Source organism: Hyaena hyaena, unplaced genomic scaffold (genome assembly GCF_003009895.1).
Source record: "Hyaena hyaena isolate Hyena2069 unplaced genomic scaffold, ASM300989v1 scaffold_78, whole genome shotgun sequence".
Classification (NCBI taxonomy): domain Eukaryota; kingdom Metazoa; phylum Chordata; class Mammalia; order Carnivora; family Hyaenidae; genus Hyaena; species Hyaena hyaena.
In genome coordinates this window covers 142,820-161,543 of record NW_024080710.1, presented here as the reverse complement: position 1 = coordinate 161,543, position 18,724 = coordinate 142,820, and the positions used below count along the sequence as shown (strand labels likewise).

The following is an 18,724-nucleotide window of genomic DNA, read 5'->3' as shown; positions in this document are numbered from 1 at the left end:
CTTTGTTTGAACTTCACTCCTGTAGAACTCAGAAGTTAAAGATACTTTTAGTAATATCAGACTGTCCCTTCAACAACTACCTTTGCTGGGTCTTCCTGATTATGATAAACCTTTCTTCTTGTATGTCCAGGAAAGTTCAGGTCATGATCTAGAGGCATGAATGTAAATACACCCATTAAGAACACATTGTATATAGTCTTTCCCTGAACTAAAGTTTATTTTTCCTGCCTCTGAGCAAATGGAGCTTTAGCTAAATTTTTCTACTAGTGAAACTGGCCACTGTTTTCCCCTTATCCAATGACTGGGCTATGTTGTGTTTTTAATGGAATTATCTGTGCTCAAAGCTGGTTGTCTGGATATCTCCTCCAAAATCTTAATGTGATATTATTTGTTGATGGGTTTTATCTAAAAAGTGACAAAGGTCAATACCACATGTGGTTTCCTCTTTGTCTAAGCAAGAATTTTGAAGTGCATTTTTTAGGTTTGAGAGAAGCATGATTTCCTTTAATAAACAGCTGCACAATACCCCAGCATATGACTGTGCCATACAGTTAATTATTAACTGAAGCCATAAAGTTAATTATTGGAAAATACCTAAACTAAAAGCTTCATATTCAACTACATAAAAGATGATTAAGATTCTATATAGAAAAATATATTTATATATAAACAAATCAAGTACAAAATGATAGATTGGAAGAAAATATTTACATCATACCTGACAGATAAAGGTTAATATCCTTAATATACTAATCATTCCTATGAGAAAGGCAAACAATTCAATAGAAAAGTTAACACGCAATATAAAGGACAATTCTCAGAAGAGGAAATGTGCATATACTAATAATCAAGAAAATGTGAAGTAAAATAATAGTTAATAGTGATATAACATTTTATCTATCATACTGATCAACACTAAAAAGAATTACAACAGTTAGTGCAAGCTAAGGGCACTAGGAAAAGGCTCCATTCCTTTGCCGTGGTTGTGTGAATTACTATAACTTTCATGGAATATAACTTGGCAGTACCTAGTGACATTCAGAACATGCATACCCTTTGATCCAGCAATCACACTTGGGAGATCCATCCCACAGAATTTTAAGTCCTAGTACATAAGTATCTATGTGTAAAGATTTGTATCCCAGACTCAGCTTCCATGCTAGTAAGTTGTTGACGATGTGTTCTTTTTGAGGCCATTGTGGGGATTAAAGATAATATGTAGGAAATGCAAATTAGTTATCAATATTTAAAATATGTGGTGATAGTATGGGATTTCCTAAAGAGGACCCCACCTTTCGTAGTCTGACTCTTCATACATCAACCTGTGTACCTGGTGTTTCCCACAGCACAGCACTCAGCAGAAGCCAGCAAGAAAAGAACAGAAGGAAATAAGAGCAAGGAATAGCCAAAATAAATTCAGCAGTCAGGGAAAGAAGCCGTGCTTTCTCAGCCCATGATGGAGACACCCTGGAGGACCACCTCCTGGAACTCTGGCTCATCAGTCTACTGATGTTTCTCTCAAGTATTAATTACTCCCAGAAAGTTTTGAGTAAGCATGAAAAGAAGCTTCTGGGTCTCGGAGGCAGAGGCTGAGCCCTGGTCATGTCTGCAGGTATTCTGGGGTCTGGTCATTATCTGCTTGTCTTCAATGGCTTTATTATCTCACAGAGGTAGGTCTCCCAGTGGATACTGTCAGGGAACTTGGAGGCTCTGGGGCAAGTTTTCAGGGACCACTTCTAGCCATAGGTGACTCTGGGATCCTTGGTTAAATCTCCCCTAGTAGATTAGATACATCACATGGGGGATTAGGCTTCAGCATATGAATTTGGTGGGGACACAAACATTCATTCTATAGCAACTCTCCCAGGGGCCTGCCTTCCACTCTGAGATTTCCTCCATTAAATTACCTATATACATGTCCTTGCTCAGGCTCTGCTTTTGGTGGTGTCTGAAGCCAGAGTAAATTTATTTTTCCTTTTGAATTCTAGGACAGTATTCCCTTTCCATTATTCTGCATTACTTGCCAACAACCTGAATGACTCAGAGCAGATTCTAGTCCACAGTCTCCAGATAATAACGTAGACTGGATGACACTTTGATTTTGGTTTTGTGAGACCCTAAGCAAAAAATACAGTCAAGCCCACCCAGACTTCTGGCCAATAGACTGTGTTGTTTTAAGCCACTAAATTTACGGCACCTTGTTTTCTCACTGATCTTGATTCAAGGAGCGGGTTGAGAGATAGAACTTTTGCATGTTTAGTGTCCTTCCAAAATTCATGTCCTTGTTGGAACATCAGAATGTGACCTTATTTGGAAAAAGAGTCACTGTGGGTGTATAATTAGTTACAATGAGGTCGTGTTGAAGCAAAGTGGCTCCTTAATACAAGACTGGCATCTTTACAAGAATAAGAGAAGAGACACAGACACAGACAAAAAAGGGAGAAAGCCATGTGAAGGTAGAGGCAGAGTTTGGGGTGATACCAAGGAGCACCAACGGTTGCTAGCAACACTGGAACCTGAGAGAAAGGCATGGAGCGAGTTCTCCCCTGGAGCCCTCAGAGCAAGAGCATGGCCCTGTCTACAGCTTAATTTCAGACATCTAGCCTCCAGAAATGTGACAGTATCCTTGTTCTTTTGTTGAAAGTCACCTGCTCTGTTACACCAGCTCTAAGAAACTCATCCAGGACCTGTGTCTTCCTGCCCTTTAAGGTGGTCTTTGTCTCAACAAAGCCCAAGTTCTTCATGAAAGGAAGCCTGTGCTATATAATTTCTTTAATCCAGCCTTATCTGCTAATAATATCTCTCATTCTCAAGTTTTAGTGAGACTCTTGAGTTTTTATGCTCACAGATTTCAGCGGGAGGGAAGAGGAAACCACTAGAGGCTGCTAGGCAGCACAATCATCCTGGCCATTGTTGATGACTGTGCATATTTTGGAAAACTATCACAAGTCTTCTCTGAAATCTCGTGAGGGACCAATTAATTAATTAGCAAGATCATAAATATTGCTAGAAGGTAAGAGAGTCCTTCTAGTCAATCCATTACAAAAGCTTTGCCTTGGCAATGCGGCTTTGAAGGTTTAAAAGGCCAGCTCCAGAAAAGAAAGGCATAAACCAGTCAATTTTCCTTCAATCTCAGAAAGGGAATAAAAGAATTTATGATTGTCAAGTGGTATCCTTTGGAATAACATACCCTCAGTATCAGAATGTGGATAAGGAGAGAAAATTGAAAAGAAAATGAAACATACAACAGGCTACATCCTGGAGCCCTTCTTCTACAAGAATGTAGAAAACATCCATCAAAACGCAATCTGGTTCTGCCTTGTCCCTGCTTATATATCCCTGTGATGGTGCAGGGGTATACCTTCAGGATATCAGGCCACACTTCTTAGCTGGGCATTCACGTCTCTCCATGATCTGTGCCCTCCCTATTTCCCTAACCTCATCTCTTCTTCTCCCCCAGCATATGCTCTAAGCAGAAGCCACACTGAGCTGTGCACCCCCTCTTGAATATTCCATGCTCCTTTACCTCTCTGACTTTGCACATGTTGCCACATGGGCATGCCTTCTCCTCCCCCATTCTTCCCCCACTACACTAGCAAATCCTTCCTGCCCTTCCCAACCCAAGATGGTTCCTTCCCACCCCTAGTGCCTGCTGTAGCCTGCAGGTCTTTGTTTTGCACACATCCCCATCCTGTACCTTGTCTCATGGTTGATTTTTCTGCTACACAGAGCTCCTAGGCTGGTGTTATGGCCTAGTGAACTCTGCCCAGGCAGTACTGGTACAGTGCCCATCAGTGTTATCTGATTAAGGTACAAAGTGGAGTAATGACTACACTTTTAGAGTTGCATCAAAGGCAAGCAGCAGCTTGGTGTCTATGTAATGGAAAGCTGTGATGGCAGATAAAACCAAATATATATTGAGCAGGCTATGGATACATAGCTTTTTAAGTCGAAAGAGCACACACCCTTTAAAGGCATGCCTTTTCCATCTTTGTGACTTGTATACCAGAATAACCAGATTTTATCTCCAGTATTATTTCCCAGTAAAAGAAACCAAGATCCCTTGGAAGAAAACTGATTCCATGGCTCAGAAAAAAAATCACAGGGGCCCTGGACTTACTGATAACATGAGGTGAGGATGCCTTCAAAAAGTCAGGGGGATGTGTTCCCACTAAGGAGGATGAAAAATCAGAATAAAACTTATGATGAATTAGAACCAGTTAAGCCAGGGGGTGCCTGGGTGGCTGAGTCAGTTAATCATCCAACTCTTGATCTTGGTTCAGGTCATGATCTCATGATTTGTGAGTTTGAGTCCCACCTCAGGCTCCATGTTGACAGTGTGGAGTCTGCTTGGGTTTCTCCCTCTTTGCCCCTCCTGCTCTTTTCCTTTCTCTCTCAAAATAAATAAATAATCTTAGAGAAAAGAACAAGTTAATCCAGTGAAAGGCCATGAGTTAATAAAATATTTAAAAGAGAGGAGTTCATAGTATATGATAAAACAGTAATCTTGATGTCAAAACAGAGGAATGTAATAGAATGAAAACAAATCTTTTTATTTTAATAAGTATCAGAATATTAATATAAGAATTTTTTCTCCTAATTATATTTTAAGAAAGTGGTATGTATATATGTGTATTTATATGTAAGAATATACAAATATGTATTTTTTATAGTAAACAGGAAAGAACAAAATGCGTTCAGAATAGTAATATGCAGTCTGAAGGGCAAGGTTACAAAGTATATCTTTAATACTTCTGCCACAAAGAATAAAGTTAAAACTAGTGTTTGAGTTAGCTTAAGATGTTTAAGGGAAAACTGACTATGACAAACTTTTCTCAATTTAAGTGTGAGGTTAAAAACAAATTTAAAAAAATTTACTCTTATTACTTCTGTGTAGATATTACTTTTTGGAAGTCCTCAGAAGATTTGATAAACGTGAACATTCAGTAGCATTCTTCTGCGAGAATGGATACAAACATGATACAAAAACATATACACAGAGATGAATTATTGTTTCTTTTAAAGTAGTCATGTCAGAAAATATGTATTCATTGCAATGTTTCCATTACTTAAACTATTGTTAGATTATTAATTTGGGAATTTGGAAATTGTTTACAGAGCTAATTTATAAGTTTTAAGAATAGAAGTCCCATTATTTTATTTTTTCTTTTCTTTCTCTCCTCTCTTCTTAACTGCTCCCACCCTCCCTTCAGTTATTAGAAATAGCGTTACTCCTTCCCCTTGAAAAGCACACCCATTAAAGATGGGAAGAAGCCCTTTCATCACAGCTAACAGGCATACGGTGGCTAGAGCTGAGAACTTACAAATGGCAGTCTCTTAAAGATCCACTTGTGACCCTGAGACCCCTGGGGCTGCCCTGGTTGACCATCCTTTCTAAGGCCTAGCGGTTCAATTCTTTCTTTAGCCATCTTTCCTTATGTCTCTTTGTTTTGTTTTAGTTATCCAAAGTTGACTTTGGCAGCCTGCAGCTATAGAATCATAACTGAGACAACTGATGTACTTGTCAGATTTGACTTTGTTTGATAGATGAGAAGACTTAGGGGCCAGAGAGGAGAACTGAGTTGCCTGAGGGCATGTGGATATTCCACAACAGATCTGGAACTCAGGGCTAATCATTCCAATTTAGGTGTATTTCTCTTATACCATGCTGCCCCTTATATTCAACACCCCTTTCCCCTCCATCTCCACCCCAGGTGCACCCAACCACTGAACACAGATACGTTCCCATACATGGACTCTGTGATATAATTCAGCCTTTAAGAAGTTGGGAAAAGAAAAGCACAGGGAAAAGGATTGGAGGAATGGGTACTGGATAAGATGGTAAGTTTATGAAATGCAATGCTCCTTAGGACTTCTTGCCTACAGGCAAAGGTGACAAAGTCATCGCTCTGGGATCCCCCTCTCCTGTTTCCCCAGACTGTTCTAGTCTTGATACAGGAATGTAATTGGCTTTACATTTGTATTGTACTTGTAAATATAATGCATGCACATGCTCAAAAGTCCAAACTCTGGAAAGCAAACTGCTCTTCTAGCTCTAAGGCTCTGGCATCAGTCTCTACAACTGCATTCAATTCTCCATGGGGGTCTAGCCTTGCCTTTGAACCTTCCTCTCAGTGGCCTGTGCTGCACAAATTTTCATGGAGAATCATTGAGAAGAGTTTATCTGAGCAGAGGGGTGATGGAAGCATGGTGACTGAGGAGTGAATGCCAGGTAAGGAAAGGGGAAAACAAGCACAGGCAGATCTTTCCGGGAAAACAAAGAAAGAGGGAAGCAGAGAAAACAGCCACGGTTTGGTTAGCAAACACTTCAGATGATTTCTTTTCCTCTTCTATCAGGATAAGAAAGGTTCTTACTTACTGCTCTGTGCCTTAGAAGTTATTTAATATCTAAGTTATTGCAGAAATGGAATGACAATCAGGTAATTTGACTGAAATGCTCTTAATCTGAAAAACTATGTTTGTAAGGGCGCCTGGTTGGCTCAGTCGGTTAAGTGTCCAACTTCGGCTCCGGTCATGATCTCATGGTTCATGGGTTCAAGCCCCGCATTGGGCTCTGTGTTGACAGCCAGCTCAGAGCCTGGAGCCTGTTTCAGATTCTGTATCTCCCTCTCTCTGACCCTCCCCTGCTCACACTGAATCTCTCTCTCTCAGAAATAAATAAAAAATAAAAAAATTATGTTTGTATTCCCAAAGACACCTTACTGAATCCTAGATGACTGCAAAGAATGGGCCTTAAGTTTTCAACATTTTGAGTATGGCATTTTCAAATGAAAATACAAGTTGAATGTGAATCAGCTACAGTCTGGTTTCCACTACGTCTCTTTTGCTGCCATGCAGTGACAGTTCTAGGAAGTACAAGAATCCCAGTGTCCTAGGGGCACCTGGGCGGCTCAGTCAGTTAAGTGTCTGACTTCGGCTCAGGTCATGATCTCACAGTTCATGGGTTCAAGCCCCGTGTCGGGCTCTGTGCTGACAGCTCAGAGCCTGGAGTCTGCTTCAGATTCTGTGTCTCCCTCTCTCTTTGCCCCTCCCCTCTCTCAAAAATAAACATTAAAAAAAAAAAAAAAGAATCCCAGTGTCCTAGAACAGTGAAGACTTTCGTGATGGAGTGCCCTCTGTTTCCTTTGCCCACATGGTGCCTTCATTGAGTGGGGATATTTCTGAGTCTAGGGATTTAATTTGTTGGTTTTCTTCAGTGGTGACAAGCTCCTCAAGAACACTTACTAAACATGTTTCTGGAACCTGTACAAAGTGAGGTAAGAAGACCCCTGAAAATGACATGGGGTCCATCTCCAGATCAAACAAAATCCATGAGGGCATCATGAAAAATCAGCTCATGAGTGAATACTTTGGTTCCTTCCATATCATGGCTATTATAAATAATACTCAGCCTTGCCCCTTTTTTTCCGGAACACTCTCCATGGCATACAGGTTTTAACCTGCATTAATGAGCTATATAGCTTTCAACATCAAAGAAAACAAGGGAGGGTTCAATGAATGAAATGAGCAAAGAGGATTGGTGTGTGTAATCTTGTCGTTTCCTTGCTGGCTGGTCTCCTATTGGGTTTGTGAGGAGGCCCAACCAATAGGGGGCAGCAACAGCATTTTGTTTTATGCTCACTTCCAGGGTGAATGCTGTGTCTACTGCCAAGAATGAGACCATAGAGCACACCAAACTTGATTAGACCTTTGGTCCCACTGAAAGACTTTCCTACAGGAGACTTCACCATGTTCTCCCTACTTGTGAGCAGTTAGAGTGCAGCCCTTTGCCTCTCCCCAGACCACCATGCATTTTTATCAAGTCTTCAAGAAAAACCATAGACAAGACTCGTAAAATTGTCCTTGGAGTGGCAGAGTTGAACAACCAAGGTCTATAGAACCAAGGTAAAACAGAACCTGGGTTTGGACCCTTTTGGTTTTCAAGGGCAAATCCAAACTTACGGCTGTCTATGCAACTAAGGTAGACCCTGCCAGAGAACCAGAAGAGCTGGGGGCTGTGTGTAGAGTCAACACTCATTCCTGTTATACTCTATTCTGGCAAGTCTCCTCTCTCTTTGAAGTCAAGACGTTGGGACTGTTACTTTTATTTTTGATAGCCATAAAGGTGCATTCATCTCATATGATCTAGGATGGGGTAACAAGATGTTTAAAAGACATCCAAAAGGCCATAGACCTTCTGGTCCTTTTTGATGTTGAGTAAATTACTTGAACTTGCAGAGTCTGTTCCTTTAACCAGACAATGGGAATAATATCTGTTGTGAACTGAAACGTGTCCTCCCAAAATTCATATGTTGAAGCCCTAACCACCAATGTAAATGTATTAGTAAATAGGGCTTTTAAGGAGGGAATTAAAGTTAAATGAGGTCATGAGGGTGAGGTTGTAATCCAACAGGACTAGTGTCCTTATAAGAAGAGGCCCAGATAGGGGCACCTGGGTGGCTTAGTCGGTTAAGCGTCTGACTTTCGCTTAGGTCATGATCTCGTGGTTCATGGGTTCGAGCCCCGTGTCGGGCTCTGTGCTGACTGCCAGCTCAGAGCCTGGAGCCTGTTTCAGTCTGTGACTCCCTCTCTCTCTGACCCTCCCCTGCTCACGCTGTCTCTCTCTCTCTCCTAGAAATAAATAAAAATATTTTTTAAAAAAGTTAAAAAAAAAGAAAAAGAAAAAAGAAAAGGCCCAGGTAGCTCTCTTCTCTCTCTCACCCCCTCCCTGCCTGCATAGAGGGGAGGCCATGAGAGAACACAGAAGATGGCTGCCTGGAATTAAGAAAAAGAAAACAGAAAACAACTCTTCCAGGACCTTGATCATGCACTTCTGGCCTCCAAAATAGGAAGACAGTGTCTGTTGTTTAAGACACCCAGCCTGTGGTATATTGTTACGGCAGCCCAAACAGACTAATACAATACCTAAATGTATAAAAAGCATCTAGCACAGGATGGTGCAAGTATTAATTTCATTATTTAATATCTTCCATGCTCAATTCAATTTTCTGTCACACTTGTTCACCCAGATACTACCACAAACATCTCAAGATCAGTATTTCTTAAAATACTGATGTGTCTCAGGCCTGTCAATTCTGTCACCACAGTATCTCCTTCCCATCCTCCCCCACTCCAGATCCCCTGTTTAATTTCTTCCTGCATGGAATACTGTAAGAATCCTCTTGACTCTCACCGATAGCAAATGGTCTTCTTGATCCATGTCTCTATCTTTCAAATCATCTAGATAACATTCTCTCCAAATTACAAACTTAAAAGCTCTTCCAAAAACTTTCAGGCTTTTGAATTTTGGGGGATCTGGTATTGCTTGGTCACAAAACCAATAAAGTGTGTGTGTGTGTGTGTGTGTGTGTGTGTGTGTTTTAAAGTCTGCAAAGTCCTTAAAATGCTCCAGATTCAGCTTTAAGGTGAAAAACACAGTGTTAGGTCATTTAAAAGTTGGAAATGGTGGTTTCCTAAAATGATAGTCTATGTATAGGTATTTGTAACTCAAAGAGCATAAAAGAAGAATTTGGGGTCATTAAAAGATAATCATCCAATTTAGGGGAAGGTGAAGTAAATGGCCTTTCAGGTCCCTTAAGACCATGAGAATCCTTTTTTCCTTAAAGGTTGATACCACTATATATATATATACACACATACATACATATACATGCACACATATATGTGTGTATATACCACACACGTATTCATTCATTCATTCATTCATTCATTCATTCATTCATTCGACAAATCTAAGTGTGTACCTTGTGCCAGGCTGAAGAATGAGTTGCACAATGAACAAGGACCTCCAAGAGAATAGAAAGATTGAAGAAGAAGGATAAGAATGGCAAATGGGGGAAGTAAAGTTCTATGGGGGACTCTTCAGCTAGGTAGGTATCATAGCTGACAGGTAGGTTAGGAACTTTCCAGAACTAACTTCTTACCTCTTTCTTTCTGTACTTCCCTCTTACCATTCTTCACTAAAACTTTGACTTGACTACTGTAAGCCAAGAGCTCACAGTCTAGTAAGAGAGAGGAAGAATGAGAGATTGAAACACAGATTACAATTCAGTTTAAAGGAAGAGCATCTAAGGACGGTCCAAGACTGGCATCCTGGGCGGGGGGGGGGGGGGGGGGGGGCGGTGTCTACCTCTCAGAGTAGGTATTGGTCAAAGCAGGATAAGCAAAGTTACAAAGCGGTTTGGAGTTGCTGTCACTCAATGTGGGGCAGGGAATGGAACGAGATAAGATTTGAGGCCCAAGGCATGACATGAAGCCCTGTAGATCCAATTAGTCAATTGAGTCTCTTCCAGGGGAGTTTTTCTTCCAGCAATGTGGTTGTTCTTTTTCATGGGTTCATCACCTTCCAACCAACACTCTAAGAACCTATGTGCATCTCATCTCAAACTGTTTCGCTCTTAAGGTAATATTTAAGGTTCTTCTGCAGGCCCCAGCCTTATCCCTCACATCTCTTGGATAAAACCGGACTGTCAATAAAGCAGCTACTTGCTGTTCTCTGAGCATTCTTCTGTGCTTTGCAGCTTCTACACCATCATGCAGCTCAGCCTCTTCCCTCCATGCTCTTCCCACTCCCAGTTACACAGAGGCTTTACATCCTTAAAATTCTAGTCTAAGTGTGGCAAACTAGTAAGAAGGGTTGTGACTTTTAAAATCTGGATTTCTCTTGGAAAGTCAAGAGCTGGTATGTCTGGGCCTGAATCTCTACATGGCAACAGTGGCTGAACCAGAGCCAGGTTATCTTTTGGAAGGGCACGGGCACCCCAGGTTAAAGGACACATCTCTTTGGTTTCACTCATTAGCTGCCTGGCCTCTATAGCCTTTTGGGTTCCATTCCCTCACCTAATATAAATGTCTTTCCTTTCATGATTCCTTCCTTCTTTCCTGTACTAGATGTAAATTCTCCCGATTTGAATGGCAATCACACTGTATATTCATCACCCATTTTCATGTTAAACAACTATAACTTGCCTTTTCTCCCAGTCTTTTATACATGACCAGGGCTCAACAAGTTTTCATTCTCTCAACAAAATGAAAGCACTGTCACTCCCCATTATGAAGTATAAATATTATATTTGTGGCTATGTACTTCTATTTTGAAGAGGTACCCCCATTATTTGTCAAAAAATTCAGATTCTAAAATTTCTCTTAGAAACTTAGATAGTCCTTGCTCTTTATAGGCATCTCTTTCTCTCCAAGGAACTTGACCCAATCAAAGTAAAAGAGAACTCACCTTTAAACTTATGGGAGTGATATTTTTGCCACCGACAATTTCAGATTGACATAATATAACAGCTTCTGTGCCTCTGGCAATCTAAGAGCTTACCAGTAAACTCTAAACAATGTCCCAGGCTCCATGCTAAACTCTCTGCCTGCATTTGTTCATTGTCCTTCCACAACTCAACCATAGGTATCTTCTCCAATCTAGTCAAGGGCAATTATTCAAATTGTCCAGTTGCTAGATAATGAAGATGTAAACCTTAAGTAGGTAGACATGAGGGCCATCTTCATCATTAAATCCTGCCCACCCTTATCAAGGAATAGTATTACGTATCTGACTTAGACACCATTTTATGTGAGCACATCACTACCCTCCAGTAATTGGTTATAGCAGTGGTTCTCAAAGTGTGCCCTAGACTGGGGCGCCTGGGTGGCTCAGTCAATTGAGCATCTAACTTTGGCTCAGGTCATGAGCTAATGGTTTGTTGGTCCGAGCTCTGCATCTGTGCTGGCAGCATGGAGCCTGCTTCAGATTCTGTGTCCCCCTTTCTGCATCTCCCCTGCTCACTCTCTCAAAACTAACATAAACATTAAAAAAAAAAAAAAAAAGTGTCCTAGACCAGTACATCAGCATCACCTGGGAGTCTGTTAGAAATGGAAATTATCGGGGCACCTGGGTGGCTCAGTCGGTTGAGCGTCCGACTTCGGCTCAGGTCATGATCTCGCGGTTCGTGGGTTCCAGCCCCGCATTGGGCTCTGTGCTGACAGCTAGCTCAGAGCCTGGAGCCTGTTTCAGATTCTGTGCCTCCCTCTCTCTCTGATCCTCCCCTGCTCATGCTGTCTCTCTCTCTCTCTCTCAAAAATAAATATTTAAAAAAAAAAATGGAAATTATCTAGCTACAACCCAGACCTACTGGATAAGCAATTCTGGGAATGGACTCAGAAATGTTTTAATAAGGCCTCCAAGTGACTCTGATGCACCTCGAAACTGAGAACTCCTGGGCCAGAGGAACAGCCCTTGTGCTTGAACAGCACCCTGGGCTTACTTTCCTAGTTTAGTTTCTCAGTTCTTCTACTCGACTACTCATTTAACCAAACTTCCTTTAAACTAAGGCTGTCTTGATCAGTTTTATTTCTACCACCATTATGAAATGACTGAATAAATGAATGTGGAAGTCAAAGACATTAAACAACACCCCTTACTCATTAGTGTAGGGTGAACGAAATTTCAACAATACTTTAAAAAATTTTTTTTAAATGTTTTATTTCTGAGAGAGAGCAAGACAGCGTGAGCAGGGGAGGGTCAGAGAGAGAGAGAGAGAGAGAGATGCAGCATCTGAAACAGGCCCCAGGCTCTGAGCTGGTTGTTAGCACAGAGCCCAATGTGGGGCTTGAACCCACAAATGGTGAGATCACGACCTGAGCCGAAGTTGGACGCTTAACTAACTGAGCCACCCAAGCACCCTATCAACAATAACAACCTTGGAGCTTTCCCCCACCTCTTCTCCAGTAAAACATCCAGAGACCGTATAATGGGCGCCTGGGTGGCTCAGTTGGTTAAGAGTCTGACTTCAGCTCAGGTCATGATCTCACAGTCCGTGGGTTCGAGCCCCATGTCGGGCTCTGTGCTGACAGCTCAGAGCCTGAAGCCTGCTTCAGATTCTGTGTCTCCCTCTCTCTCTGCCCCTCCCTCGCTTGCTCTTGGTCTCTGTCTCTCAAAATAAAATAAAGACATAAAACAAATTTTAAAAAAGAAAGAAAAGAAATGAGCCTGTCAGGATAAAAGGATTCGGTTTAGTAAAACCTGAGTGATGGTAGAGATTCAGCAGAATATTGAGGGGTAGCACATTTTCATAGGAGACGGTGTTCAAAGAGGCACTGACCGTCAGATTCACATTCTCCAGTGACTCGATTTCTAGAACATATCCTTTACTGTTGACCACTTAACAAGTGTCCCATTAATCACAACCAAACCACTTTGTAGTAGGGGCATGGCTCTGGGGCTATTTTGAGTAAAGCAAATTCTCTTCAGACTTATGTATTCCCAGTTTGTGGGATGCATTTCTTCTCAGAGCCCTAAAACGGGGAGCAAATAGGTCAATGACATGGTAGCCTTCTGTAGTACCTAACATATGGCAGCAGCCTTCAACTCCTTTTGTGAGCATCTTACGAGAGAAGTATCACATCTGCTTTAAATTAATTAAAGGATGTATGTGAAAATTGGCAAATTTATTAAAGAAAGTGGTGTTGGTCCCAGACAGAAGTTATTCCAGACACAAAACCGCTATAAATAACACTGATGGCAGATCCTCAAAATAGCCCCAGAGCCATGCCCCTACTACAGAGTGGTTTGGTTGTGATTAATGGGACACTTGCTAAGTGGTCAACAATCAAGTGTTTTGTAAAAGACAACTACAATCACCTCATACTCACCTACACTCTGTGGATGTTCTGTCGGATGAAACTGTTGTCAATAAGGCATCTTCTTTGAGCTGTACTCAGGTGCAAGGCCAGGAGGGCGGCAAAGTTCAAGCTTGAGGGAATAAAAAACAGGCAAAATAGGGATTCTTCCAAAGCTGTGGTTTTTAGATGCTGCCTAAATCACTGAAACAATTTCCCAGGAGCAAAGTAAACAGAAGGTAGTAGTATGCAAAATATTCCATTTTCTTTATTTTTATGGATAACTGTCATTAATACAGCAGGTACTGGTATGATTATAAAAGATACAAAAAAAAAATCAGAAGAATGTTAGCTTTCAATAAAAATTAAAACCTGAGCTGAGGGCTGATCAGAATGTCTGACACTTGGCACTGTTCTGACAAAAGAAACAGGTTTGCTCAACTTCATAAATAATTCATATTGACTCAGGAAGTTAACTTACATTTCAGAATCTACACATTGAGCTGCAAATGCACTGACACTTGAATCAAATGACTTTCACGGTCAACAAGCATTTGTTTAAGATAACCAGTGTTACCTAACACTCTCAAAGGGGGAAAGCGGGGGAGGCATGTAAACTGTAGGTTTCTAATTAACAAGTTGAGATGTGCTGGTGTATTATGGTTTAATGATTTATTCATGTAGATCTAACAGGCTGGCTCAATTTGTCAGAGCATAAGCAAATGCCAAAAGACAAAGGCGTGGGGATGGATCAACATAAACCCACCCCAATTTCTCAAAAACAAGTGGCACAGTGTGACACCATCTCAAAGAACTGTGCTAGTGGGAATAGGAGACTTGTCGTCTAATTCAGTTCTCACTTTGGCTTCTAGAGTATCTCTTATTAAGAATTTGGTGAAAGAGAGGGAAACTGGATTCCTTTTATTAATAAATGTCCATAAGCAAGAGGGGGGGGGAGCCAAGTGAACATGAATACACTGTAATATGTCGAGTCTTGAGTCATACTTACAAACCAAATGGTTAATATACTACAAAACTTTACAAACATAAAATCCCCTCATCAGCTGCAGAACTCCCACACTAATGGAATTAATTTCTTCTCCCTTTTAATTACTCGTTCCACAGAAAGTCCTAAAACTGAGGAGTCATCGGAATACTTGCACTTTTACACGTGTCATTAAAACATAGTTAACTTTGTCAAAACGATGCAGGAAGCCATGATCACATGAGGTCAAGGATCTTATATTCTCTCAAAACAGTTTCAGTTTTCTTGTCTTCCAAGTTACATAAAAAGAAATGAGACCAGCTGGACTTGTAGTTTTTCCCAGCCCAAGGTCATTAAACTCCCAATGTCTCCATGCTAGAAAAGAATACAGTATTTAAGTGCTCTATTACAAAACATCTCCAGTTAAAAGGGACAGCTTTTACTTATTTATTTTTTAAAGAAGGCTGAAGCCCTTTACTTAGCGGAGACCGGCCACTGACTTCCTACCTGTACCAGCTTTCCAAGATGACACTAAGTGAGTTTTTGCCCTAATATTTTTGCCCCGGGCTTTACGAGGTTTCTCTTCTTTGTGCACCTTCATGTGCTGCCGAAGGTGAGAGCTCTGGCTGAAGCATTTGCCACATTCACTGCACTGGTAGGGCTTCTCCCCCGTGTGGGTTCTCTGATGTTGGATCAGGTGGGAACTCTGGCTGAAACATCGGCCACACTCATCACACTGATAGGGTTTTTCTCCAGTGTGAATTCTCTGGTGTTGAATGAGATTTGAGCTCTGTTTAAACCTTTCTCCACACTCATCACACTTATAGGGCTTTTCCCCAGTATGGATCCGTCGATGCTGAATGAGGTTAGAGCTCTGAAAGAAACTTTTCCCGCAATCGGCACATTTATGGGATTTCTTTCCAGTGTGAATCTTCTGGTGTTGAAAAAGAGTTGAGCTCTGACTGAAACTCTTTTCACATTCAGCACATTTATAGGGCTTCTCATCCAACCTTCTTCTCAGTCTACTTAAGCTTGAGTCAAATCGGACAGTCATTCCCCATTTTTGCCGCTGCCGGCCTGTTTTGCGTGGGTTCTCATACGCTTTTCCTTGGCTTGAGCTCCGAGAAATACCTCCCTTGGGTTTTCCTAACCGCATGGTGATGAACCAAATGTACTCTTAAAGTCTGTTCTCTTCTTCTGAAGTTTCACCTCCTAGACCTCCTCAGCTCAGAATTTTCTGTGTAGGAGAAAAAAATAAGAGCCAACTTAGATCATTTGTTAATTATTCAACTTTAATACCTCTTCAACCCACTGAAATTGCATCCAAGCTTAAATTAAAAATGTATCTAATACAGGTGGCTCATTCGGTTAAGTGTCTGACTTTGGCTCAGGTCATGATCCCACAGTTTGTGAGTTCGAGCCCCGCTCTGTGCTGATAGCTGAGTCTGAAGGCTGCTTCAGATTCTGTATCTCCGTCTCTCTGCCCCTTGCCCCCTCACACTCTGCCTCTCTCTCTCCCTCAAGAGTAAATAAACATTAAAAAAAATTTAAAAATGTATCCAATAAAAAACGACAATTCTGGGGGAAAAATACTTGCAAAATAAATCTAATAATTCCCAGGGTTTCAACTTAATAAATATCCCCATATTTTGACCAAATTTACCTATGGAGTTTTTGTCTGAGACAGGACAAAATAAAAGTGTTAATGTGAAATATATGTTTTTATTAGGCATTATCAAATGAGTACAGAATTCTGAAGGATTAAAAGGCTGAGACAACATGTCTTCATAGGAACAGAAGAACCCTGAAAGACCATCAAAATCTGAGTAATAGACTATCATTACATTTTAGTATTTACTCCCATGTTAAAATTCTACTTTCTTACTGGTGACTACATAATGTATCCAAATTAGAATGAAATGACAAATCATACTACTTTATTGAATATTTCTGTCTTCTCCTTACTTGGTTAGCCATTCTGCTTTCACAGCGTGTGAATACAACTTGGCTTTAACTTTGTAGCATAAATTGCTTTGAAAGTAGGAGCTACTCCCTAGGGAGTGGCAAGTTTCTGGGAATCCATTCAATTAATACTGGATGAGAAAAACATAAATGACGAGGTCCTTTATTATTTTTTCTGGATTCGAATGATTCAAGAAAGAGGACAAATCTTTGAAAATCTGAAACAAGGGAATTGTTTTTGGAGAGAGGGAAAAATAATTCAGAAGACCTTTCAGTGGATAGTGGAATAAAATGGAGTAGAAAAAAAGTGGGGTGCGCAGGACACACAAAAAGGAAGGGCGGAAAGTTTACGAGCAAAAATAGGATAGAATTTTTAAAATACCCAAATGCTATGAAAATTCAAATAAATTAATTTCATTTATTTAGCTATAAAGTTATTTAAAATAATGGCCATAAACAAGTAAGTCCCAAACTCCAAATAGCGGACAATGTGGGATAAGGTGGGCTACAAAAGTAATAAAATTATTGGAACTACTTTCCACATCTTGTGTCAGAAAGTAGACCTTAAAATGAGAGTAATTACTCTGGGTCTCCGCATACAAGTTTATAAAGCAAATAACTGGAAATACAAATTACATCATTGTTCTTGCTTTTCCTTTATCTTATATTGTATAATTGAGACTCTAGGCCTGGAAGTGCTGAGGACTTTATTTGGCTATTTAATAATTAGCTCTGCTGTAACCACGGTAAGTATCAGAAAGAGCAAACTGCACACAATACCAATTACTGAGAGGGCACCATGCATTCCTTAACTTTAGTGAATATTTACAGAGTATCTATTACAGAATACTTATCTTTGTACGGAATATCTATTACAAAGAAACATTTGTTAGGTACATAGTGTTGCGTTATTAAAAAAAAAAAAAAACAACCCTGCTATAATAGGAATGATACATCGAAAACAATGGTTTTTCATACTACAGAAGTCAGACCTTGTCGGAAACTCTCAGACTATGCAATCCACCCAGAACACTACAGAGGAGGAAATGCTAAACACGTAGCCGGTAAGGCCAGAGACTGTGCTATGATATTTAATACTCGTAGCGGCTTCGTGCGATGATGTCTATTTTACAGCCTTGGAAAGGCAGGCATACTTCGGCCAGGCTCCCAACCCCTAGCAGTCAGGCCCCGGAGCTCATGCAGCCACAACTTCTCACACCAAGTCCAGCGCTCCGCCCGGTGCTCAGCATAATTCCTCGGCAGGTGGGAGTATTTAGTCCTACGAACACGCATCCCGGAATAGACCTGCTTTATCTTGCATAAAACTGGGAAGACAATAAGGCTGCTACATCATCAGGGTGTTAGAGGTGTAAATGAGTCAGTATCTGCAGGTAGCCCCCAACAGCCCTGTGCTACCCACGCGTTTGTTCAGAGTATTTAGTCCTGAAAGGTGCCGGGCGATGGCCGGCGTGGGGATTGCGGCCCGACTTGCAAGGACTCCCGCGCAGGCCTCCGCCCTCCCGAGGCCTCCGCCGGCCGCTCCTCGCAGGCCCGGCCCGCCCAGCTCCCTCCGCCCCCGCCCCCGCCGGGTGGCTCGGGGAGCGGGGGCCCGGGTCCGCGCCGCCCCGCCGTGGCCAGCTGGCGCCAGAGCGGCCTCCGAGCACCGAACCCCGAGCCGCGCGCCCTCGGCCCACTCACCGCGCCGCGGGCCGCCTGCCGCCACCCTGGCTCGCTCACTCGCTGGGAGCCCCTCGCGCCGCCGGAAGTGCGGGCCGCGCCGTCAGTCAGCGCCGAGCGGCCGCTCTAGGAACCAGGTGGGGGCGACCCTCTATGGTGCTGGGCCCACCGGAAAGAAGGAACCCGACGCTTCTCCCCGTTCCTTTCCGTCTCCCGCCCCTCTGAAGACGTCCGGAGGCCCCCAGGACAGCAAGACCTGTGGCGGGGTCCCTTTGTGGGCGCCCAGCGGCCTACGGGGCCAGCAAACCGCAGCCCGATCATCAGGGCTTTTGAAAGGCAGCGCAGAATGAGCCGACCTCATTCTTCCTGCAAGTATTGAGCACTTAATCAATTATAAGAGGTACTTGCGGAGCGGTGAAGCTGTTACCGATAGTTTTCACGAGTCATTTGTGTTAAAAGAAA

The 18,724-nt window shown here is 41.9% G+C and overlaps 1 protein-coding gene across 1 annotated transcript; it reads right to left on the bottom strand.

Moving 5' to 3' along the window:
* Positions 1 to 13,881: 13,881 nt before the first annotated feature.
* ZNF22 (zinc finger protein 22) lies at positions 13,882 to 18,515 on the bottom strand. Its single transcript, XM_039233769.1, has 2 exons — positions 18,284 to 18,515; positions 13,882 to 15,860 (listed from the first exon to the last, which is right to left on the bottom strand). Exon 2 carries the CDS (start codon positions 15,777 to 15,779, stop codon positions 15,102 to 15,104), a length of 678 nt encoding a protein of 225 aa, XP_039089700.1. The 5' UTR covers positions 15,780 to 15,860; positions 18,284 to 18,515; the 3' UTR covers positions 13,882 to 15,101.
* Positions 18,516 to 18,724: the final 209 nt, after the last annotated feature.

What these genes read in the sequence shown, in the direction of transcription:
- ZNF22 (XM_039233769.1), bottom strand. Translation starts at nt 15,779, where the DNA reads ATGCGGTTAGGAAAACCCAAGGGAGGTATTTCTCGGAGCTCAAGCCAA.